Here is a 26,622-nt window from a genome sequence, read left to right as displayed (position 1 = left end):
CCGTGGCTCGGATCTCCGCTGGTTCTCGCGGCACGCGAAGCCCGGCACGCACCGAGGGCCCGATCCGGCTAAAAGTCGACCTAACCTTTAACCCGGTTACCGTCGACGCTTCACCTGCAGGCTTACATGCATACGCTACCTCTTTCTTGCTCATACATGCAGCCGTTCCCATTCTCCTCGTACCTTTTCTTTCACACCTCGGTACACTCACTCCGCTCACCGACTTGGTCACACACCTGACCACCGAACACTTTGGCACACATTCGTTGCTCGCACACCTCACCAATACACCGCTTCGCGCCCCCTCCTCGGTCACCTCCTCTGTGACAATCACAGGTGTGCCCTCATTCGCACACCCAACCACGTGCCTCACCACCAACTCAAATGTGCCTTCCCACACACGCTCTACCATTCCAGGTGTGCATCCTTCCATCCCAGGTGTACATCCTCGCTCACCTGTCACAACCAGCTCACTCTCCTCGTCACTCTCACTACTCTCACCTCCACTCTCGGTCGCGCACTCACCCTTACTTTCGACGGCACACTCTTTCCTCATGCACCCGTCCGTTACACACCTTTCTCGCGCACACTCTCCCGTTACACCCTCTGTAACACTCACCACAGACGTACACTTTCTCGTTACATCCTCTGTAACACTCACCACAGGTGTACACTCTCTCGTTACTTCCTCCGTAACACTCACCACAGGTGTACACTCTCTCGTTACTTCCTCCGTAACACTCACCACAGGTGTACACTCTCTCGTTACTTCCTCCGTAACACTCACCACAGACGTACACTTTCTCGTTACATCCTCTGTAACACTCACCACACCGCGCTTCCATGTACCCCCTCGCACACGCGCTTCGACCGGCTCACTCCTGACGGCACACTCACTCCTCGGCGTGCACTTTTTTCTCACACACCCCATGGTCGGACATTCTCGCACACCTCTTTTTTCGCACACCTGACCTGTCACACACTTCACCAACGGCCTTTCACGAACACCCGGATCCAAACCAATCCCCAAGCCGACTGAATCTCCCCTCACATCATGTACATTGCCACTCACCTCCGTACTTCGTCTCCGCACCTTCTTTGCCACCTGCAAACTCTTTATTTGGTTAGTGAGCATCACATCATGATTTGAACACAGACCTTGTACACATTCCATCACCTCCTCCTGGATTTCTCTTTTAGTTTCTGTTCGTCCCTTCTTAATTTCACTCACCTTTTCTCCCACTTCCTCTAATTTTTGTTTAACCTCTTTTATTTCTCGGTGCGTCCCCTCAAGTTCGTCCTCTAAGGCTACCGTGACCGTCTCTATGTGCATCCTCACCTGCCGGTCCTTTGTCTCCATTATCTCTGTCACCTCCTCCACCCTCATTGTCAGTTCCTCCCGTACCATCTGACATTGCCTCTGCGTCGCTATTAATTCGTTTTTAATTTCTTTTTGTGTCGCCTTTAACCCTCCTATGATTGCTGTGTTCTTTTCCACTTGGTCCGTTAGTTCCTTTTGTCCCACTGTCAGCTGTTCTACTCCTTTCGTCAGATCTTCTATTCCCCCCTGTAACTTTGCCGTATTATTTCTCACCTCTTTCTCTATACGCTTTTCGCCTCGCTTTACCTCCTCGCGCAGCCCCGAAACCTCCTCACTTACCCCTTTTCTGATCTCCTCTCCCATCACTTGCATCTCCTGCCCAGATGCCACCCTCATCTGCTCCATTTCCTCCCTGTGAGCATCCAGTTTGGTTTCTACCCCCATTCTGACCCCCTCTATCTGCTGCTCCATTTGTTTAACTTCCCTTTCCGCTTGGTCCCTCATGTCCCTCAATTTGCCTTCCATACTGTTTTCTAACCCCTCTAACCCATTTTTCACTCCCTCTATCTGATTCTCCTGGGCAGCCATTCTATTTTCTACCCCCATTAACCCATTTTTCACTTCTTTTATCCCGTTGTCTAACCCCTCAAAATTATTGTCTAACTTCCCAAATTTCTTGTCTAACTCCTCAAAATTATTGTCTAACTTCCCAAATTTCTTGTCTAACTCCTCAAAATTATTGTCTAACCCCTCAAATTTAGCTTCTAGCCGTTCCCCCATTTCCCCCCATTTTTCCCCTCATTTCCCCCATTTGGCCCCCCATTTGGCCCTCTAATCGCTCACTCTGAGCATCCATTTTTGCTTCTAGCCCCATATTTGCCATTAGTATGGTTGCATTAATCTGCGCCATGAGGTCCCGCACATCAATTCCCGCTATTTGCGCAGCGGGCGCGGCTACCCCGCGCTCGTGCGAGCCGCCCCTTTGTGCGTCTGATACCACGTGCGCGAGAGCGCCATTTTGCGCGTCTGACACCCCCTCAACCGCCTCCTCATTGCTCTCCTCCTCCCTTTCTTCCACATACATTTCCCCTGGTTCCTGGGTTACCCCTAACCCGTCTATCTCCCCCACCGACATCCGATCGCCTTGATTGTCCATGGCGCGATCTCAAAATTCGGGTTTTATAAAACAACACAATTTCGGCAGCTCGTAATTTTGACCAAAAATTTTTTTTTTTAAATTTGGGCCTAACAAATTTAGTCCCGGGTCCGAATCCGACTCCTCGACACCAATTGTTACGGACACGGTTTTTGGATGTTATTTTACCGAGCGGTGGTGTATTTAACCGCGTCCGAACAGTTACTCCCCGATTAGAACCCGATTCCACCCGAACGTTGACTAATCGCGCTACAGATATTCAATTGGGAAACCTCTAAAGCGACCGAAAGAGAAGAAGAGAGAAGAAAGACAGAGTTTGGAGGAAGAACAGATTTATTATACACACACAAGCAATATTTTAGAGCGACCAATATTATTTACAGCAATAGATGGAAAAGAGCAGTCACACAGTGCATTGTTAACTTATTCTATTTCATTTACTTAATCCCCAAGACAAACGAGTAGGACAGGACGTTCACACTCACACGGTGGATATTGCAGGCAGGTAATGGCTCGAGGTTGATTGCTTGAGAGGAAGGCAAGGTCGGAGGCAGCAGCTTTCAACCCCTCGCGGTTTTGGCGGGAAAACCTCCGTCGCGTATCCGCGGCCGTCACGCGCTGGCTCGGCACACCTGCTCCTCTTCCTGGGGTGGAGCCGTCTCCCTCCGTTCAGCGCGTCTCTCCAACGACAGGGGATATTGCAGGCAGGTAGGTAGGGCTTGCGGTGGATTGCGCTCCTCTTCCAGGTCATCCCCCAGCGTATCTCTCAAGGCCTCTCCGTAAAGCAGTTCCTTACATTCGCTTTTATCACCTCCGGCGGAATTAAGCCGCCGGCTCCGAGGGCACGCCTACCGGGTCACTCACCGCGGTGTTGATTGGCTGTTAGGGCCGGTTCACTCCTGCCCTCTTCTGACGAGGTGGAGACACGCCTTTCTTCTCCAACCTTACCTCGTGGCCAATGGTGGTTGAAGAGAAAAACCGACCAAAATGCGGAAGGCAAATGGAAGGGAGGTTTTGGGGAAATTGGAAGGGCCTACGCTTATTTTGTTTGATACAATGCAAAGTCAATCTAGTGGAAAACACATACTTAGCCTACATGGAATAAGGAAATACACTATTTAAAAGATATATCGTGACCTGCGTGTATGTTCTATGAAATTAATTAGGAGGACGGCTGCGACCATTATTTACATTACCAGGATGTTACCATACCAAAACCATACTCTTCACATCCGTTACCCTTCCTCCAAAATTGTTACACTCCTCAAAACCCGTTACACTTCTCAAAACCCGTTACACTTCTCAAAATCGTTACAATATATATATATATATATATATATATATATATATATATATATATATATATATATATATATATATATATATATATATATTGTTGCGGTTTTAGAACCCTCACTTTATAAATAATTCTTGTAAATATTCCATTATTAAAAGGTTAAAGGTCGCACCCTTAGTTAGTCCATAATATGCAACACATAGGCCACCATAGGAACTTTAGTTATTTCCTTATTATGTGTCAGATAAGGCCGTGTTCCCAATAGTTGAATCTACGTTGCATCAATTAAATAAGAATAGGCCCTTCCGTTCATTTTGCAGCCGCTCTCTCCAAGCTACGCCATAATGCGCCCCTACAGTCGGGGCTCGTCTCTCCCCAAATTGTCACGTGGTTTGGTTAGCAGCGTTCGCTGCATTGAGCCTTCGTCGACGCCTTAGCGCTCGCTCCAAACGCCATTGAACATGCGGTCTCAGGCCGAGGAAAAAGGGGGCGGGACACAAGAACGAGGTGTGGCCACGTCAACTCACCATCAAGGGCGGAGCCGGTGAGCCCTCGCCAACTAACCAGGGCTGACGTGAGCTCACTGGCGGGCGTGGTTTGATGAAGCGCGCATTGATCTGTGAGCGCATTATATAAGCGCACGCACCAAGCCCTTTGAAGAACTGCGCGGAGATAGCTCAATTACCACGGACTTGGGGACTTGAGGAACTGCGGGAGGGAGCTCGTTTGATACTAACTGCCTTTGATACGAACTGCCGTTTGATACGACTGCCTTTGATACGAACTGCCCTTTGATACGAACTGCCTTTGAAGAACATTGATCAGGAGAGAGAGAGCGTTGGCACGAAATACGTATTACGTATGCGCATCCCAGTTCCCCCGATATTTGTAAGGTCCGCTCGCGGTCAACGACAACGACGCGCTGCCGGCCCGCTTCCATCACCACCACGGCACGAGTCGGGACCGGACAAGGAGCCTGGACATCTGCTTGGACCTTCCTCCCCTACCAGCTACCATCCCGTGTGAGTGTGTCTGTTTGTCCTGGGGTCGTTAAGTTAAGACTGTATAGGTAAGCCTGCCCTGTGTCCTGCTTCTTCTTCTTCTTCCTTGTATATTCCTTTCGTTTCCTCTTCTTCTTGATTGTAAATAAATTCACCTGTTCTTCCTATACTCTGGTTTCTTCTTACCCGATCGCTTTCGTCTTTTCTCAATTGAGTACCTGTGGCACGATTTCGGAACCGCTTAGAATCGGGTTTAGTATTTGTTAATGGCTCGGATAGCGGATTGCTAACCGCTCGGCAATATTCCATCAATATCCATGGTTCGAGCGGGAGTTATTTCCCTGCTCGCGGTCGGTGTTGGTAATTAGGTATTTGGGACCCAAATTGACCAATCACCCTACCCAAGACCGACCGGGGGGAGCGTTGTAGCTTCCAGGACTCGGGACGGCCAGCTTAAAAGGACAAGGGCATTAACCCCCCCTTGATAAGGGGAGAGCCGACCCCCAAATCCGCAAAAAAAAAAATAAAATATATATATATATATATATATATATATATATATATATATATATATATATATATATATATATATACAGTGGAACCTTGACTTACGAGTTTAATTCGTTCTGTGACCGAGCTCGTAACTCAATTTGCTCGTTTCTCAAATCAAATTTCCCCATTAAAATGCATTGAAATGCTATTAATCCGTTTCAGCCCGCCAAAAACCACACCAATTTTTTTTTAAATATGCAGTATATATAAAAATATCTCGCGCTTTATATTTCACCTGTATGCAGCATACAAGTTGGCAGGATGGCCTGGACTGGAGGTACGCACACTTGACTCTAAACTGTCCAGCCTGGGTTTGAATCCCGACCCAGCTATAACCTGTCATGTCGGTGTTTCACAGGCAGGGTGATTCATCAATGTGTGTACCGCTAAACTGGGCGCCCCGTTTGCGTCCCATTAGTTGTTGGATGTTAAGGATCTCACCGTGTCTTCCACAAAGAGAAGGCGAGCTATCGCCGGCACTCTGAACAAGTTGTGGCCTGGCATGCTCTTCTCCTCTGCCGTTATATACGTCCTCCTCGACATCTTTTTCCAGAAGAGCCCTGTCTCGTCACAGTTGAAGATTTGCTGGGGGATGTATCGTTCGGCTTCTATCAGTTCGGCAAAAGTTATAATAAAATCTTCAGCTGCCTTCACATCTGCCTCACCAAGTCGACAACACGCACACCTCGCTCATGTTTTTCGACGATTGCGTGTTTTATATCCAAGCACATCATCCTCTTCTTCTTCTCAGTACTGCCCTTGGCACTCAATTACTTAGGACCCATGGTTAAAACTAAGAAATTTTCCAAAATAACCAACATGCGAAAACAAAACAGCAGCGATATACGGCAGATATGCTTGCACGGCAAGATAACCACGTGACCGGAACCCACCTGGTGGCGGCTGGCGTAAGCTCCAAAATAACCAACATGCGAAAACAAAACAGCAGCGATATACGGCAGATATGCTTGCACGGCAAGATAACCACGTGACCGGAACCCACCTGGTGGCGGCTGGCGTAAGCTCCAAAATAACCAACATGCGAAAACAAAACAGCAGCGATATACGGCAGATATGCTTGCACGGCAAGATAACCACGTGACCGGAACCCACCTGGTGGCGGGTGGCGTAAGCTCGTAACTCAGATATATATATTGTTGCGGATCTCAACGTCAGCCTTTCCCCTTACCAAGGGGGGATTAATCCCCTTGTCTTTTTCGAGCCGACGTGATCCGGGGCTATGACGTTCCTTCCGGTCAGCGATGGGTAGGGTCGTAGGCCGAATTCCTAATACCTAATTACCAACGCCTCCCAGGAAGCAAGGAAATAACCCCGCCCGAACCACGGTTGTAGTGGAAACGCCGAGCGATAGCGAGCCGTGATCCGAGCTGTTAACAGAACTAACCCGATTTGAGCGGTTCCGAATCGTGCCACGCTTACCCAATGGAGGAAAAGACTGATACGGTCGAATTAGGAAGAAACAGGAAGAACAGATTGGTTTATTACAATTTGGACAGGAAGGAAGAGCAGTACACACAGTGAAGCTTATACAGTCTTAACTTATCCCTGGACAAACAGGCCCGCACACACAGACACACTCACATGGGGATGTAGAAGGTTGGGTTGATGGTCCCAGGATGATGGCGTCCAGGCAGCTCACTCCGGTCCCCGACTCGTACCGCGAAGCAGATGGTCAGAGCAGCAGCTGCCACGAACTCTCCTCGTGGCGTTTGCGCGGAGCGGACAATTACAGGGCGGAATGCGGGCGAAAGGCAGGCTGGCTTGGCGGTAACACTCACGGCTCAACCGCGTACGTAATAATCGGCAGCTCGAACGCGCTTCTTAATGCGTTTCCCTCACGAGGCCTCTTTGCACAATCCAGTACTCTTTACCAAGCGCAATTCCTTCAGTCCTCTTCACAATGTGCAAGCCCAAAAATGCGAGTCATCTCCGCACAGTCCTCTTGATACGAGCTCGCTCAGCCCTTTTACAAAGCCCCTCGCTCATCAGTCCTGTTGGTCAAGCGCAATTCCTTCCAAGTCCTCTCGAAGGGCTTTGTGCGCGCGGTTACATAGCGCCGCCCAGCGATCCCTCTGGAATTTGCCAGCCGTGCTCTTACCACGCCCCTTAAGCCATGCCCATCGAGCCCTGGTTGGTTGTTGGCTCTCACCGTATCCGCCTTTGATGTGCAGCTTGACGTGGCCACACCCGGACCTCGCGCTCCTTCCCCTTTCCAGGCCGACCTCGTGGCATTTGGCTGGTTTCGAGCGAAAACCCTTGCCAGCAGCGAAAGGAGGTGGATTAGCCGAATCAGGGCGCGGGATGGATGCTGCCCAACGAGGTCGATTTGGAGGGTGGGCCACAAAATGAATGGGACCTAAGCTTATTATTTCTTTTACACAACGCAGGTATCACTAAAGGGAATGACCTTATTCTCACACATACTATGACATAACTAATGTTCTAAGGTGGCCTACGTGTTGCATGTGGACTAACTATGGGGGCAAACCTTTAACTTTTAATGATTGTGTATGTACATTCTCAGAACCGCAACAATATATATACACATACACATTTATACTAGCTAGGCATGGGTGAGGAGCCGAAATCAAACAAATAATGTGGAAACGGTGTATGCCAACGCATGAAACCAATAATTTCCACATTCCTGTAGCACCATGTCGCACGTCAGACATGGACAGCAGGTTCGTGAAAGACTTAGGTAAAACAAGCGTTACGCCTAGGTCCCCCGTCGGGGAAGTGATGTGAGTTGACAAAGTGGAACACGCAGAAAACATACTATGATATGATATTTCGCTCACAAGGGTCAGACATACATGGAGGTGGCCATCTTGGATTTTGACGTGGCGACCCAATTTTCAATCGCGTTCTTCCTTATGCCTAGATACACCCACACACCAGAAGGTACTTTGCTTATTTTTCAAGATATTTCGCTCACAAGGTTCAGACATATATATGGTGGCGGCCGTCCTGGATTTTGACGTGGCGACCCACTTTACAATAGCGGTCTTCCTTATGCCGAGATACACCCACACACCCAATTAGAAGTTGGTACTTCGCTTATCTTTCAAGATATTCTTCTCACAAGATTCAGACATACATGGCGGCGGCCATCTTGGATTTTGACGTGGTGACCCAATTTTAAACAGCGTTCTTCCGTGTGCCTAGATACACCCACACACCAGATTAGAAGTTGGTACTTCGCTTATTTTTCAAGATATTTCGCTCACAAGGTTCAGACGTATATATGGTGGCGGCCATCTTGGATTTTGACGTGGCGACCCAATTTTCAAGAGCCTTCTTCCTTATGGCGAGATACACCCACACACCAAATTAGAAGTTGGTACTGCGCTTATTTTTCAAGATATTCATCTCACAAGGTTCGGACATACATCGCGGCGGCCATCTTGGATTTTGACGTGGCGACCCAATAGATACACCCAGACACCAGATTAGACGTTGGTACTTCGCTTATTGTTCGAGATATTTCGCTCAGGTTTCAGGAATATATATGGTGGCGGCCATCTTGGATTTTGACGTGGCGCCCCAATTTTCAATAGCGTTCGTCCTTATGCCGAGATACACCCACACACCAGATTAGACGTTAGTACTTCGCTTATTTTTCAAGATATTCATCTCACAAGGTTCAGACATACATGGCGGCGGCCATCTTGGATTTTGACGTGGCGACCCAATTTTCAATAGCGTTCTTCCTTATGCCTGGATACACCCACGCACCAGATTAGAAGTTGGTACTTCACTTATTTTTCAAGATATGCAGGTTACAAGGTTCAGACATACATGGCATCAGACATACATGGCGGCGGCCATCTTGGATTTTGACGTGGCGACCCAATTTTAAACAGCGTTCTTGCTTGTGCCTAGATACACCCACACACCAGATTAGAAGTTGGTACTTCGCTTATTTTTCAAGATATTTCACTCACAAGGTTCAGACATATATATGGTGGCGGCCATCTTGGATTTTGACGTGGCTACCCAATTTTCAATCGCGTTCTTCCTAATGCCGAGATACACCCACACCCCAAATTAGAAGTTGGTACTTTGCTTATTTTTCAAGATATTCATCTCAAGTTTCAGACATAAATGGCGGCGGCCATCTTGGCTTTTGACGTGGCGACCCAATTTTCAATAGCGTTCTTCCTTATGGCGAGAAACACCCACACACCAAATTATAAGTTGGTACTTCGCTTATTTTTCAAGATATGCAGGTTACAAGGTTCAGACATACATGGCATCAGACATACATGGCGGCGGCCATCTTGGATTTTGACGTGGGTTGCACCCACACACCAAATTCGAATGCGGTCCTTCGCTTACGCACGCACGCACACACGCCCGCACACACGGACGGACGGATGGACGGACACACGGACGGAGGGGAAAGCCATAGTCCCCCTTTCGCTCCGCTGAGCGACGGGGGACAAAAAACGACGAATGGGAAGCCATGGAACCAATAAATTTCACAATCCTGTGCCACCTGCAGTCGAACATCAACAAAGGTGGTCTTTCTGTCTTCTACCGACTCCTCTCCGGCCTCGCTCCCCCAGCTCTCTCTGTGCTCTGTCCCCAAAATATTCCTTCAGGGCGCACAATATTTATTTTATTTTATTTTTTTTTGTATACTGAATCGAGGCTCCTGAAAGAGCTAACATTTACTTCACAAACAAATCAACCAGACAAACAAAATATATACAAAGAGGGAGCGGAAGTCAAGATGGGGAGAGAAGCAGAAGCACACAAACACAACATTTGAGAGCAGGGAGATGTGTGGAAGGGACGGCTTGGGGGGAGGAGGCATAGGAAGAGGGGGGGGGGGGGGTTTGCCAGCAACCCTCTTCTCGTTAAACTACCAAAATCAACACTCTCTAATCACCTTCACTCTTTCATTCCTCTTTCCTCCCACCTCTGGAACAAACTGCCTCACTTTCTTCAAACCACCTCACCACTCCCCCCTCCAGGTCTTTAAAACAGCTGTTCACCACCATCTTCCCCCATCCAAAACCTTGATCTTTTCTACCCCCGTTAATTCATCCCAGATCCACTATTTTGAAATGCCGACTTCTTTCTTGGAAGTCCTCAGTGTCCATGTGGTTTATACCTCTCCAACCCCCTCCTCCCCCTTCCCATGGCCTCCTCCCCCCCCCCCCCCCCCAAAGCCCTCTCCTTCCCACAGATCTCCTGATGTCTTGTTCTCTCCTGTTTTACTTGTGTGCTTCCCTCTCTCCCCATCTTGTCTCCTGCTCCCTTTATCATATGTTTTATATGTACGTTTTTTTTTTGTGATTAATTAATTTTGGTGATTAATCCTCCTCAAAGCGTCCTCCCCGCTTCTTCCCCCTCCAACTTTCACTTTCATCTCCCCCAACCTTCTGCCTCGCTCTTCCCCCTCCTCAAATAACACCTCACTGTGCCTCACCCAATCACCATCAAACCTTTTGTCCGCCCCATTCTTCCCTTTCTCCAAGCTATTCTGAAATCTCTGACACACCTTCAACAGCTCTCCCTACCACTTCCTCCTCTTCCACATCTTACCCTACCCCCCCCCCCCACCCCCCCCCCCCCCCGTTCTGTATCCGATGCTCCCCCTTCCTCTTCATTAACGGTATGGACCTCAAGCATCCGGGGCCTTCACTCAAACTTGACTGATCTCTCCATACAGGTTGCTTCTGACAAACCAGACGTGATCTGCTCAACGGAAACTTTCCTCCTTCACGATGTCTCTGATTCCTTGGTATCTGTCCCAGGTTACTCCCTCCTCCGGTATGATAGACCTGAGCCTCGACCTGGAGGTGGGGTTGCTATCTTTATAAAAATCTCTCTTCCTCACACGCCCTACACTGCCCTCTCTCCACCTCACCCCCAGGAATACCTTTGGCTACGGCTTCCCCTTCGCTCTCTAAATTGTTCGTGAACCTTTTGTTCATATGTATGTTGTACCGTCCGGGCGTCCACCAAACAGTGATGACTCCATCTACATCTCGCTGTCTGATAATATGGACCAACTTCTATGTACCCATCCCAACTCTCTCTTCCTCATATGTGGTGATTTCAATTGTCACCATGCCAGTTGGCTGGGTGTGGGTACCTCTCTCACCAGCCATGGCTCTTCAGCAAAGGACTTCTGTGACTCACTGGGACTGACACAATCTGTCAATTTCCCGACCCGGATCTCAGTCAACGGAGCATCTTCTCTTCTGGACTTGGTTATGACTAACTTCCCTGAAAATGTCTGCTGCTCTTCTTCTGCTCCAATCGGCTCATCTGATCATGTGCTTGTTAAAGTGGAGATCTCTCTGACCATTCTCAGAGAGCCTCCTCAGCATCGACGAGTCTGGCATTTCACTCAGGCCAACTGGCACGGTCTTCAAGCAGCCATCAATCATCTGGACTGGTCTCCCATTTCTACCGCCTCTGACATCAACTCATCCTGGGAATTTCTCCAAAGTAAATTGCTCTCTCTCATGCACAGATTTATCCCATCTCGTCTTCAGTTGTCATACCCTTCCTCCCGTCCATGGTACACGGAATCTTGTGGTGAGGCTGTTGCCCAGAAACAACTTGCTTTCGTCTCCTGGAAAGCAAATCCAACGGAAGGAAATCTCATTTCCTTTCACAAAGCCCGAAACAAGTGTGTCCACCCTCAGGAGAGCCAGGAAACAATATCTCTCCGTTCTCAAGACCGAACTCTGTTATCTGTCTCCCTCTTCCAAATCCTGGTGGCATCTGGTCAAATCTGTTTCTGGTGTTTGTTCCCCCTCCATCCCCTCCCTCACCTCAAATGGCTACACGGCTGACTCCGCACGTGAAAAAGCTGAATGCCTCAACTCTGTGTTTGCCTCTAAATCTTGTGTCCCAAACCCATCCCTCTCTGTACCCACCGCACCCAGTCGTACCCAGCTGCTCCTGGACTCTGTTTCCTTTCCTCCTGACAAGGTGGAAAAGTTTCTGTCAACCCTAGACTCTGATTCTGCAACTGGACCTGACGGCATCAGCCCACGGGTCCTAAAATCATGTTCTTCCGCTCTTTCACTCCCTCTCTCTGTTCTCTTCACCCTCTCTTTTGCTCAAGGTCATCTACCATCTGCTTGGAAATCAGCCAACATCACCACTTTCCACAAAAAATGTTCAAAAACAGATCCTAGCAACTACAGACCAATCAGCCTTCTCCCAATTATCAGCAAAGTCATGGAATCCATCATTCCTTCGGATATGAAATCTTTCCTCTTCTCCAATGGCTTGATCTCTGATCATCAATTTGGTTTCAGACCTGGTCACTCTACTCTGGACATGCTGCTTCTGCTTTCTCAACAATGGATGGAGGTCCTCAATGCCAAACAGGAAATTAGAGCTGTCTCCCTTGACATATCACGTGCCTTCGATACGGTCTGGGACCCCGCTCTGCTCACCAAACTCTCCTCCTTTGGTATCCATGGAAATCTCCACGCATTGCTGGCGGACTTCCTCTCCAGTCGTAGTCAACGTGTGGCCCTGAATGGGTTTCTGTCATCTCCTCTTCCTGTTCAGGCTGGAGTTCCCCAAGGCAGTGTTCTGGGCCCTGTGCTTTTTTTTTTTTTATCAATGATCTCTCTGACTCTCTTGAACATCCTCTCTATCTCTTTGCTGATGACTCTACTCTCTGTCGCTCCATTCCTCATCCCTCAGATCGGCAGTCTGCAGCCTCCTCACTCTCTGCAGACCTGGACAAAATCACAGACTGGGCAAACAAGTGGAACATGTCTTTCAATCCTGACAAATCTCACACTCTTACGATGTCTCTCCGAAAAGACTGACTGGACAACCCTCCCATCCACTTTCTGAATAATCCTCTCCAAGAAGTTCTGTCACTCAAGCTTTTGGGTCTCACTATCTGCCATGATCTTTCCTGGGAAAACCACATTTCAAATCTGGCCTCCAAAGCCAGTCGCCGACTGGGCATCCTCCGTCGTGCCTAGTCCTTCCTTGGCACACCTGAGCTCCTCACCACATACAAGGCTTTCATCCGCAGCTCAATGGAATACTGCTCTCCCTCTGGGCTGGTGCTCCTGCTCACACCCAGCTCGACTTCACGCTGTTGAAACCAAAGCGTTCACAATCATTGGAATCTCCCGCGATGAAGCTAACTCTAAGGGCCTTTCACTCACTCACCGCAGGCAGGTTGGTGGTCTTTCCGTCTTCTACGGACTCCTCTCTGGGCTCTGTCCCCCAAATATTCCTACAGGTCGCACAAGATCTGCCTGCAACCCTCCTTTTTTTTTTTCCTTTTTTTTTTTCTTTTTTTTTGTATACTGAATCGAGGCTCGTGAAAGAGCGAACATTTATTTCACAAACAAATCAACCAGACAAACAAAATATACAAAAAGAGGGAGCGGAAGACAAGATGGGGAGAGAAGGGGAAGCACACAACCACGACATTTGAGAGCAGGGAGAAGTGTGGGAGGGAGAGGGCTTGGGGGCAGGAGGCGTGGGAAGGGGAGGGGGGGGGGGGGAGAGGTATAAAACACAAGGGGACCGAAATTAGCGGGGGTAGAAAAGATCAAGGTTTTGGATGGGGGAGGATAAGAGATGGTGGTGAACAGCTGTTTTAAAGACCTGGAGGGTGGAGTGGGGGATTGAAGAGAGTGAGGGAGTTTGTTCCAGAGGCGGGAGAAAAGAGGAATGAAGGAGTGAAGGTGAGCAGAAAGTCTTGATTTTGGCAGTTTAACCATAAGAGGGTTACAGGCAGATCTTGTGCGACCTGTAGGAATATTTGGGGGACATAGCCCAGAGAGGGCTGGGGGGGCAAGGCCAGAGAGGAGTCGGTAGAAGACGGAAAGACCACCAACCTGCCTGCGGTGAGTGAGTGAAAGGCCCTTGGAGTTAGCTTCATCGCGGGAGATTCCAATGATTCTGAACGCTTTGGTTTCAACAGCGTGAAGACGGGCTAGGTGTGAGGCAGGAGCACCAGACCAGAGGGGAGAGCAGTATTCCATAGAGCTGCGGATGAAAGCCTTGTATGTGGTGAGGAGCTCAGGTGTGCCAAGGAAGGACTTCGCACGACGGAAGATGCCCAGTTGGAGGCTTTGGAGCTGGAGACTGGCTTTGGAGGCCAGATTTGAAATGTGGTTTTCCCAGGAAAGATCATGGCAAATAGTGAGACCCAAAAGCTTGAGTGACAGAACTCAAAAGCTTGAGTGGAGAGGATTATTCAGAAAGTGGATGGGAGGGTTTTCCAGTCGGTCTTTTCGGAGAGACATCGTAAGAGTGTGAGATTTATCAGGATTGAAAGACATGTTCCATTTGTTTGCCCAGTCTGTGATTTTGTCCAGGTCTGCAGAGAGTGAGGAGGCTGCAGACTGCCGATCTGAGGGATGAGGAATGGAGCGACAGAGAGTAGAGTCGTCAGCAAAGAGATAGAGAGGATTTTCAAGAGAGTCAGAGAGATCATTGATGAAGACCAGAAAAAGCACAGGGCCCAGAACACTACCTTGGGGAACTCCAGCCTGAACAGGAAGTGGAGATGAGAGAAACCCATTCAGGGCCACACGTTGACTACGACCAGAGAGGAAGTCCGCCAGCCATGCGTGGAGATTTCCATGGATACCAAAGGAGGAGAGTTTGGTGAGCAGAGCAGGGTGCCAGACCGTATCGAAGGCACGTGAAATGTCAAGGGAGACAGCTCTAATTTCCTGTTTGGCGTTGAGGACCTCCATCCATTGTTGAGAAAGCAGAAGCAGCATGTCCAGAGTAGAGTGACCAGGTCTGAAACCAAATTGATGATCAGAGATCAAGCCATTGGAGAAGAGGAAAGATTTCATATCTGAAGCAATGATGGATTCCATGACTTTGCTGATAATTGGGAGAAGGCTGATTGGTCTGTAGTTGCTGGGATCTGTTTTTGCACCTTTTTTGTGCAAAGCGGTGATGTTGGCTGATTTCCAAGCAGATGGCAGATGACCTTGAGCAAAAGATAGGGTGAAAAGAACAGAGAGGGTGAGATAGAGCGGCAGAGCAGGATTTTAGGACCCGTGGGCTGATGCCGTCTGGTCCAGTTGCAGAATCAGAGTCGAGGTTTGACAAAAACTCCTCCACCTTGTCAGGAGAGAAGGACACAGAGTCCAGGAGCAGTTGGGTTCGACTGGGAAAGGTGGGAACAGAGAGAGATGGGTTTGGGACTAAGGATTTTGAGGCAAACACAGAGTTGAGGCATTCGGCTTTGTCACGTGCGATGTCAACTGTGTGGCCATTTGAGGTAAGGGAGGGGATGGAGGGGGAACAAACACCAGAAACGGATTTGACCAGACGCCACCAGGATTTGGAGGAAGGAGACAGGTTTGAGAGTTCATTCTTGAGTGAGGAGAGATAGTGCTTCCTGGCACTCCTGAGGGTAGACACACACTTGTTCTGAGCTTGGTGGAAGGAACTGAGATTGCCTTCAGTTGGATTAGCCTTCCAAGAGGCAAAGGCAAGTTGTTCCAGGGCAACTGCCTCACCACAAGATTCAGTGTACCATGGACGGGAGGAAGGGTAAGACAACTGAAGGCGAGATGGGATAAATCTGTGCATGAGATCAGTTTGCTTTGGAAGAATTCCCAGGAAGAATTGATGTCAGAGGCAGTGGAGACGGAAGACCAATCCAGACGATTGATGGCTGCTTGAAGACCGTCCCAGTCGGCCTGAGTGAAATGCCAGACTCGTCGACGCTGAGGAGGCTCTCTGAGAATGGCCAGAGAGATGTCCACTTTGACAAGCACATGATCAGAAGAACCGATTGGAGCAGAAGAAGAGCAGCAGACATTAGCAGGGAAGTTTGTCATAACCAAGTCTAGAAGAGAAGATACTCCATTGGCTGAGATCCGGGTCGGGAAATTGACAGATTGTGTCAATCCCAGTGAGTCACAGAAGTCCTTTGCTGAGGTGCCATGACTAGTGAGAGAGGAACTCACACCCAACCAGGTGGCATGATGACAGTTGAAGTCACCACATATGAGGAAGAGAGAGTTGGGATGAGTGGATAGAAGTTGGTCCATGTTGTCAGACAGTGAAATGTAGATTGAGTCATCACTGTTTGAGGGACGGTACAGAACACATATGAACAAAAGGTGGGAGCGGAGAGGAAGCCGTAGCCAGAGGTACTCCTGGGGGTGAGGAGGAGAGAGGGCAGTGCAAGGAGAGTGAGGAAGAGAGTTTTTGATAAAAAATAGCCACCCCACCACCAGGCCGAGGCTCAGGTCTATCATACCGGAGGAGGGAGTAACCAGGAAGAGATATTAAGGAATCAGAGACATCTTGAAGGAGGAAAGTCTCTGTTAAGCAGATCAAGTCTGGATTGTCAGAAGCAACCTGTATGGAGAGATCAGTCAGGTTTGAGCGAAGGCCCCGGATGTTTGAGGTCCATACCGTTAATGAAGAGAGAGGGGGAGCATCGGGTACAGGACAGGGGAGGGGAGGAGTAGGGTAAGATGAAGGATGAGAGGGGGAGGTAGGGAGAGCAGTTGATAGTGTGTCAGAGATTGCAGAAGAGTTCCAAGAAAGGGAAGGATGAGGAGGATGAAAGGTTTGATGGTGAAGGGATGAGGCACAGTGAGGGGTTGTTTGAGGGGGGGGCAGAGGAAAGTAGAAGGCTAGGGGGGGTGGAGGTATGAGATAGAAGGGAGACGAAGTGGGGAGGAGGCAGCTTTGAGGAGGAGGGGGGAGGAGGGAGAATTGGAGAGGAATGGTATGGGGGGAGATTTGAATGGGAGGGGTTGGGGGGGAGTTTTGAAGGGGAGGAGTGAGGGGGGAGTTTAGGAGGGGAGGGGCAAGGGGGGAGTTTAGGAGGGAAGGGGCAAGGGGGAAGTTTAGAAGTGGAGGGGCAAGGGGGGAGTTTAGGAATGTAGGGGCGAGGGGGGGGATTTGGAGGGGAGGGGCAAGGGGGGATTTCAGGAGTGGAGGGGCAAGGGGGGGATTTGGAGGGGAGGGGCAAGGGGGGAGTTTAGGAGGGGAAGGGCAAGGGGGGAGTTCAGGAGTGGAGGGGCAAGGGGGGAGTTTAAGAGTGGAGGGGCAAGGGGGGAGTTTAAGAGTGTAGGTGCAAGGGGGGGATTTGGATGGGAGGGGCAAGAGGGGCGGTTAGAAAGTGGATGATTAATGAAAGACGAACATTGAAAACAAATTGGGTTTGTTGTGATTTTCAAGTTAGCAATCCGATTCAGAACGATGGAGGAGGGATGGAATGAATGTGAATTTAGACCATGTAGTGAGGGAGACGTATAAGGTATTGAATTTCTTTTTTTTGAAGTGGAATGAGTTGGAGAGGAAATTGAGAAAAGCCTTTTCAATAGGAAGAAAAACAGCGTGTTGTAAAATACCACTGAGTAAAACACTGAAGGAGAAAGGTTAAACATATTTAAATAATATTTAAACAGAACCGTGAACAATCTTATATGCACAAAATACCAACGGGGGGAGAGCCGAGAGGGACCACCACGAGTCACGTGAACAGGGCAAACGGTGGATGGCAAGGAGATAATGGGGGTGGGGCGAACAGCACACCTGGACAGAAAATACAGGATGAGACAACAGTACACGTGGAGAAAGGAAAATAAATGTTTTTTTTTGTTGTTTTTTTTTGGGGGGGGTGGGTGGGTGGGGATTTAGAACGTTAGACAGAGTATTATGTTCGGGGTAGAAGGGAAGAAACTAAGAGCCAAGCAAAACACGCTTAAGTTAACAAACCCCGACGGGGGTACAACTACAAGGCCGCTTTGACTGCACATGAGGAGCAGAACACGATTAATTAATTACGAGTTACAGGAAATTCAAACCAAAACTAACTATAATCAAACAATAACGCATGGACGATAAAATAACGAGTTGAAATTTGACAATCTATCTGGGGAAATGGGGGAGAAACACGTGGTCGAAGAACGAACGAACGAATAAGAATGAATAAACGAATGAGAACAAGGAAGGAAATGTTTTTTTTTTGTTTTTTTTGAGTTGAGATTTACATAAGGAAGTAGGCTATGGGGTGAAAAGACTGGGAAAACAGAGAACGAAAGTTATTGGATCACAAACGACGGACCGCTGAGAGAAAAACAAAGCCTCAAGTTTGTACAGTGTACACTGTACAAGGCCTCAAGACACGACACGAATTAACACGATTTTCAATACAGGTATGAAAGATTTGCACCGAAAATCTTCGTCGGGAGGCAATATATACACCATAAAATAAATACAGTTATAACGAAAATACAAATGGGAACAATTACTTAACTTCGATTTCGATGGACAGCGTGGAGAGCTGAGAATATACGAACCATCGCCAGCAAGACCGGAAACGGAAGATCAACATTTGTTTGTGGAATCGAGGAATAAGCCCTGTGGTTCCATCGTACAGGTATGATCCCGGTTTTCATCGCCCGCGTGTGCCAAAATTAATTCCGCCAAGATACAAACTGCCGCCTCGAAGTTAACTGTTCGGCTATCTGTCCAGGACTAGTTTTCATCAGCCATGGATGTGACAATATATAAATATACAGTCATGGCCAAAAATATTGGAACCCTTGCAGGTTTTTCAACGAACTCAAAATTTAATCGAGAAATACGTTGAAATTGACAAAAGTATTTGGTCTCCACAATTCATTATTTCACTGTTAATATCACAGAAACTTTGTTTTTGATTCAGAACCTAATATATCCTTTTAAATCAGAAAATAAAAAGAAATAGCATTGACAAAATTATTGACACCCTAGACTTGATATTTGGTAGCACCTACCTTTTTTTTTTTTACAAGAAATTACAAGAAAAATTTTTTTTGGGAGCCTTTGGACAAAATAACTGCAGTCAAGCGCTTCCTATAGCCATGAATGAGCTTCCTCCACCTCTCTACTGGCAGTTTGGGCCACTCTTCTTGTGCAAACTGCTCCAGTTCTCCCAGATTTGATGGGTGCCTTCTCCCAACTGCTGTTTTCAGATCTCCCCACAGGTGTTCAATATGATTTAGATCCGACTCATTGCTGGCCACTTCAGAACAGTCCAGCGTTTTGTCTTGAACCATTCCTGGGTGCTTTTTAAGTGTATTTGGGGTCATTGTCCTGCTGCAAGACCCATGAGCTTTGACGGAGACCCAGCTTTCAGGCACTTGGTTGAACATTGCTCTCCAAAATGCATTGGTAATCTCCTGATTTCATGATTCCATGCACACATTGAAGGCAACCAGTGCCAAAGGCAGCACAGCAACCCCAAAACATCACTGAACCTCCTCCATGTTAAACTGTAGGGAAGGTGTTCTTTTCTTTGAAGGCTTCATTTTGTTTTCTGTAAACATAGAGATGATGTGCTTCACCAAAAAGTTATAATTTGGTCTCATATGTCCACAGTACATTCTCCCAGAAGGATTTTGGCTTGTTCAGGTGTGTTTTGGAAAACTACATGGAGAAGAGGAAGAAGTTGTTTCTTGAATTTGTTGATCTGGAGAAAGCATTCGATAGGGTTCCACGTGAGGTAGTGACATGGGCATTGAGGAAGTTAGGAGTGGAAGAATGGTTGATCAGAGTAGTGATGCCAATGTACGAGAGAGAGCGCACAGCTGCAAGGACGAAGGACGGGAACAGTGGTGAGTTGAGGTGAAGGTGGGAGTGCATCAGGGGTCGGTACTAAGTCCACTACTATTTGTAGCTGTGATGGAGGTGCTGGCTCAGAACGTAAAGGAGGGTTTACCGTGGGAGTTGTTGTATGCAGATGATCTGGTGTTCATTGCGGAAAGTATGGATGGACTGATGAAGGAAAAGATGAACAAGTGGAAGGAATGTATGGAGACAAAAGGTCTGAAGGTGAATATCGGAAAGACGAAGGTGATGGCAAGTGATAAAGCATGTGGTGAGGTGGAAAGAACTGGGAAGTGGCCCTGTGCTGTGTGTAGGAAGGGTGTCAGAGTGAACTCCATTCAAGAAGAATAGATAAATATATAAGTCATATTTGTTAGGGTGGTTGGATTGTACTGCAATGTAAAGGACCTTAAAGTCATGCAAGAAGGGGGTGCCAGGAGCTTCGAGCAAGCGATCGGCCATCTGGGGAATGGCCTTGTGACCTTGGACAATGCGGGAGGAGGTGGAATGTTGACTTGGCTCAGAGATAATTGTTACAGACGTCCGAAATGGCGCCGGGAAGGCTGGCGTTGGGGTGACCTTTGCATTCCACTGGAGCGAGATAGGAGGACAGGGTTCTATTTAACCAAGAACTGATCGAGAAACAGGAAAGAACTGGACTGGGGATCATTCGGAGGAAACAGCAGGAGAGAGAGAGCTGAACGTCGCGTCATGTGGTGATGTGTTCTATTTGTAAAGTATAATTCTATCTTCGTATAACTATTTCGTTGCAAGAGTTCAATAAAACTAAATTTAAACTGAGCGAGTTTCCATGTGTTCAATGAGTGTCCAACGAGGTCATAAACAAAGTTCTATGACAGTGAATATCGGAAAGACAAAGGTGATGGCAAGTGATAAAGCATGTGGTGAGGTGGAAAGAACTGGGAAGTGGCCCTGTGCCGTGTGTAGGAAGGGTGTCGGAGTGAACTCCATTCAATGTACAATGTGCGCTGAGTGGGTTCATCAAAAATGTAGTGGTCTGAGAGGGTCATTAAACAGTGTGGCAGCTACATTCAAATGTAAGGTGTGCACAGACGGAGCTGCAGATGGAGGAAATGTTGAATTGGATCTTGGAGACAGCGTGAAGCTGGAAGGTGTGAAAACATTTTGCTACCTCGGAGACATGCTGAATGGAGAAGGTGGATCAGACTCGGCAACGGTTGCTCGAGTGAGATGTGCATGGAAGAAGTTTCGGGAACTGAGTGGCGTGCTGATGAGGAGGGGAGTGTCGTTGAAGCTGAAGGGAAAGGTGTATGCTGCATGTGTGAGAAGTGTTATGATTTATGGGAGCGAGACATGGGTAATGAACGTAGAGCAGCAACTAAGGTTGGAAAGGGTGGAAATGCGAATGGTTCGATGGATGTGCGGAGTATCGTTGAGAGAGAGGAAGACAAATGATGAATTGCGAAAGATGATGGGAAAAGAGCCTGTGATTGATGCTGTGAAGAGGAACAGGTTGAGATGGTTTGGTCATGTGTTGAGGAAGGATGAAAGTGACTGGTTGAGAAGAGTGATGGAAATGAATGTAGAAGGAAGTAGAGGACGGGGAAGACCGAGAAAGACTTGGCTAAAGATGGTGGAAGAAGAAAGGCGGGCAAGGGGGTTAACAAGGAGAGATGCAGAAAATAGGGCAAAATGGAGAAGATTGTCATGGGGACCGCAAGGCTAACCCCCACTCTAGCAGGGAAAATGGCCTTTAAAATGCATGTTGTGTTGTTGTTGTCTTATGCGTAGATACACCAACACCAGATTAGAAGTTAGTAGTTCGTTTATTTTTCAAGATATTTTGCTTACAAGGTTCAGACATATACATGGTGGTGGCCATCTTGGATTTTGACGTGGCGACCAAATTTTCAATAACGTTCTTCCTTATGCCTAGATGCACCCACACACCAGATTAGAAGTTGGTACTTCGTTTATTTTTCAAGATATTTTGCTTACAAGGTTCAGACATATACATGGTGGTGGCCATCTTGGATTTTGACGTGGCGACCAAATTTTCAATAACGTTCTTCCTTATGCCTAGATGCACCCACACACCAGATTAGAAGTTGGTACTTCGCTTATTTTTCAAGATATTCCGCTCACAAGGTTCAGACATACATGGCGGCGGCCATCTTGGATTTTGACGTGGGTTGCACCCACACACCAAATTAGAATTCGGTCCTTCGCTTACGCACGTACGCACGGACGGAGGGGAAAACCATAGTCCCCCTTTCGCTCCGCGGTGCGACGGGGGACAAAAAGTATTACATTAGTGGCATTTAAAAAAAGTAGTATCACATCAGTATAATTAAATTTGAAAAAGTAGTAGCCCGTTAGTATCATTTAAAACAAGCGTTACGCCGAGGTCCCCCGTCGGTGAAGTGATGCGAGTTGACAAAGTGAAGACGCCAGGTGGCCATCTTGGATTTTGACGTGGCGACCCAATTTTCAATAGCGATCTTCCTTATGCGTAGATACACCCACACACCAGATTAGAAGTTAGTAGTTCGTTTATATTTCAAGATATTTCGCTCACAGGGTTCAGACATATATATGGTGGTGGCCATCTTGGATTTTGAGGTGGCAACCCAATTTGCAATAGCGATCTTCCTTACGCCGAGATACTACTGTGTTCAAAAAGTATCCGACCTTTATTTTTCATGCGTAAAAAAAAAGAAGCTAGGGAGGCGTTGATTGGTGCACGTATGTAGGCGATCCTAATGCACACGCATGAATTTTTTCCCACCTGCAGAAGCTGTCATTCGACGGCAGACCGCCGATGAGTGAGGACATGTAAGCGAGCGCCGTCGGATTTTCGTTTTTGACAAAATGACGGAAAAACTTGAACAACGCTACTGCATAAAATTTTGTGTTTTTTGGCCTCAGGGATGTTGGATGCTTCCATTGTGATGACTGCAACTTGGTTTCTGGGTCGTACCCATAAACCCAGGACTCATCGCCAGTGATCACTGTGTTGAGGAAGCTGGGATCGCTGTTCACAGTCTCCAGCATGTCCTGTGCGATCTCCAAACGGAGTTGCTTCTGCTCAATCGTTAGCAGCTTAGGTACGAACTTCGCTGAGATTCTCCTGAAGCCCAAATCCTCCTTCATAATGGAATGAACGGTGTTGAATCTTGCGGATCGTTTCCACTTGGGAATCGCCAAGCTTTACACAAAATTTGATGCAGTAGCGTTGTTCAAGTTTTTCCGTCATTTTGTCAAAAACGAAAATCCGACGGCGCTCGCTTACATGTCCTCACTCATCGGCGGTCTGCCGTCGAATGACAGCTTCTGCAGGTGGGAAAAAATTCACGCGTGCGCATTACGATCGCCTACATACGTGCACCAATCAACGCCTCCCTAGCTTCTTCTTTTTTTACACACGAAAAATAAAGGTCGGATACTTTTTGAACACACTACGTACACCCACACACCAGATTAGAAGTTAGTAGTTCGTTTATTTTTCAAGATATTTCGCTCACAAGGTTCCGACATATATATGGTGGCGGCCATCTTGGATTTTGACGTGGCGACCCAATTTTCAATGGCGTTCTTCCTTATGCCTCGATACACCGACACACCAGATTAGAAGTTGGTACTTCGCTTATTTTTCAAGATATTCCGCTCACAAGGTTCAGACATATATATGGTGGCGGCCATCTTGTATTTTGACGTGGCGACCCAATTTTCAATGGAGTTCTTCTTTATGCCTAGATACACCCACACACCAGATTAGAAGTTGGTACTTCACTTATTTTTCAAGATATTCCACTCACAAGGTTCAGACATACATGGCGGTGGCCATCTTGGATTTTGACGTGGGTTGCACCCACACACCAGATTAGAATTTGGTCCTTTGCTTTCGCACGCACGCACGTATGCACGCACGCACGGACGGACGGACGAACGGACGAACGGACGAACGGACGCACACACGGACGGAGGGGAAAACCATAGTCCCCCTTTCGCTCCGCGGTGCGACGGGGGACAAAAAAAGTAGTATCGTGTCAGTATCATTTTTAAAAGGTGTAGTTACGCGTTAGTGTCGTTAAAAAAAAAAGTGGTATCGCCTTGACCATATTTATAAAATATCTTATTGAGCCGATAATATCGGGATATCGCCCAGCCTGAACAGAAATCCAGGTTCTTTATTTTTTTTTTGCCCAAGCTTTAGCGGGTTAACAGTCATGCTGCACATCCACATTGGATTGTTCAACTAATGTCCAAATTACACAACAACACATACTCCTAAATTGTGTTAAAACATGTTGTATACACTTTTAAAAAACCCTACTATTCCAAACTGAATCAACACACACACAACAGAAACATATACTTCACCAAGTCAACAAGCGTTACGCCTAGGTCCCCCGTCGGTGAAGTGATGCGAGTTGACAAAGTGGAAGACGCAAGGCGGCCATCTTGGATTTTGACGTGGCTACCCAATTTTCAATAGCGTTCTCCCTCATGCGTAGATACACCCACACACCAGATTAGAAGTTAGTAGTTCGTTTATTAGTCCCCTACCGGTGTACACCAGAGGGGACTATAGGTTTGCACTCCGTCAGTCCGTCCGTCAGTCCGTCCGTCCGTCAGTCAGTCAGTCAGTCCGTCCGTCAGTCCGTCCGTCAGTCCGTCAGTCAGTCCGTCAGTCAGTCCGTCAGTCAGTCCGTCAGTCAGTCCGTCAGTCAGTCCGTCAGTCAGTCCGTCCGTCCGTCCGTCAGTCAGTCAGTCCGTCAGTCCGTAACAGTTTTCCGGACTTTATTTCTAAACGCTTAATGCTAATGATTTCAAACATGGCACATGGTTTCCTCATGATAAGTTACAGATCGAGTTTGAACTTCACGACGTTTCGATCATTTTTGACAAAGTTATGGCACTTTGAACTTTGGGAATTCTGATAATTCTGATGATCCTTAACTCAGTGCCATTTTTAAGTTTTAATTTCCTTTAAAAACCAATTCTCTGCAATAATAGGACTGATTGAGATCAAATTTTCACCATAGGAGGGACTCGGTCTGTAGAATATTTTAATGGTAATTATGACGTCACAGATCACGTGGTTCGGTCGCCATATTGTTTTTCGTGAAAACACGAAAACCCCTTTTTCTCTGCAACGGCTGAATAGATCGAGGCCAAACTTTGCAGGCAGAATCGCATACCCATGACGAACAAAGAAGTCAGCGAGCATGACGTCACGCGTCACATGGTTTCAGAGTTATGACGTTTTTAAGCATGAACCTTTAAAACCGAGCTCCTCCCTCATTTTTGTTCCAGTCGAGGGGAAACTTCACAGATCTGTTCAGCATGTCAGTCTACTGAAATGTCCTTTTGGAATTTGTGATAGGGCACGTGGTTTGGCAGATATCGTTAATTAAACGAAAATGTTTTAAAAATGGATATCTCTTGTTTATTCTCGAGTTCTCCTCAAGCCGCACCGCACGCCCTCAGCCTCGTCTCGCGAACGTCAAAAGCATGACACAGCGCGCACTTTCCGGAGGGGCGTAGCCAAGCCGAGCAACATATATATATATATATATATATATATACACATCGATCATTGATCGTGAACCGGAAAATATAATAAATTACTGATATTTAGCGACTCGAAAGGTTCTTTATCAACAACTTATTTTCTCGTGCTTCTGCTGACCTGCCTGCAAGGTGTATAACTTGAAGTCCCAAGTGCGAATCACAGGTGAGCCCGTCCTGAGGTAATTAGCGATTGGGAACGATTCAGAACCTGTGGATAAATAACCCTTGGTAATTTCCCCAACAGTTTTCCAGACGACAGACTGCCGGCAGTAGGGGACATGTATTGCAGCGCAATACTCAGAATGCTTGTTTTTCAAGATATTTCACTCACAAGGTTCAGACATACATAGCGGCGGCCATCTTGGATTTTGACGTGGGTTGCACCCACACACCAAATTAGAATTCGGTCCTTCGCTTACGTACGCACGCACACCCGCACGCACGCACGGACGGACGGATGCACACACGGACGGACGCACACACGGACGGAGGGGAAAACCATAGTCCCCCTTTCGCTCCGAGGTGCGACGGGGGACAACAATACAAAATAGGGGAAATAACCCTTGGGCGCTCACCTGGTAGAATAAAGCAGCTTACTACAACGACTAAAAGTATTTCAAACAGTAAACAGTATATTTGCATCTTTCAAACAGCTACACATACAGAGATCACAGATCAGGACAAGGGGTGTGCCTGTTTAAGCCTTCCCATCGAAGGAAATAGCTCCAGATGTTGAGATCCTAAATGCGAATCTCTATACTGTGTCGACATCTACATTATCTAGTTAATTAATGAACAGCCAAACAACACTCACGAGATCATGCATTGTTTAGCTTACATTCTCATAAACAAATGCATATCAATAAATAAGCCAACATATGTTTGCGGTCCAATCAAATCCTAAACAGTCCAAGCTAACGCAACTACAGTTTCCTACCTGTATTGACCTCCCCCTCACCTTCCATACGTCGTACTCTCTGAAGATCTGCTACGGTAATCACGACCTCCACCACCGCTCTTTCTTTCATCACTTTGATATTCATGGGACTCCGTATGGGAAGAACGACCCCCAAGGTAACCACGTGTGGATGAAGGCTCAGAGGAACGATGTCCATGATAAACATCT

General features: G+C 47.4%; 1 protein-coding gene across 2 annotated transcripts in view; it reads right to left on the bottom strand.

The window, feature by feature from the left end:
- The window catches only part of LOC137412966 (RNA-binding protein FUS), a 138,285-nt gene that overhangs the window by 42,980 nt on the left and 68,683 nt on the right, over window positions 1-26,622 (bottom strand). For both annotated transcript variants that reach the window (XM_078771579.1, XM_078771580.1), the window contains exon 7: window positions 26,455-26,620. In XM_078771579.1, coding sequence (XP_078627705.1) covers window positions 26,455-26,620 — 166 coding nt within the window. The remainder of the gene's footprint in view (window positions 1-26,454; window positions 26,621-26,622) is intronic.

The sequence above is a fragment of the Myxine glutinosa genome, chromosome 2, assembly GCF_964187855.1.
Source record: "Myxine glutinosa chromosome 2, kmMyxGlut1.1, whole genome shotgun sequence".
NCBI lineage: Eukaryota > Metazoa > Chordata > Myxini > Myxiniformes > Myxinidae > Myxine > Myxine glutinosa.
The sequence above is the reverse complement of the archived record's forward strand: the minus strand, read 5'-3'. Positions and strand labels throughout refer to the sequence as shown.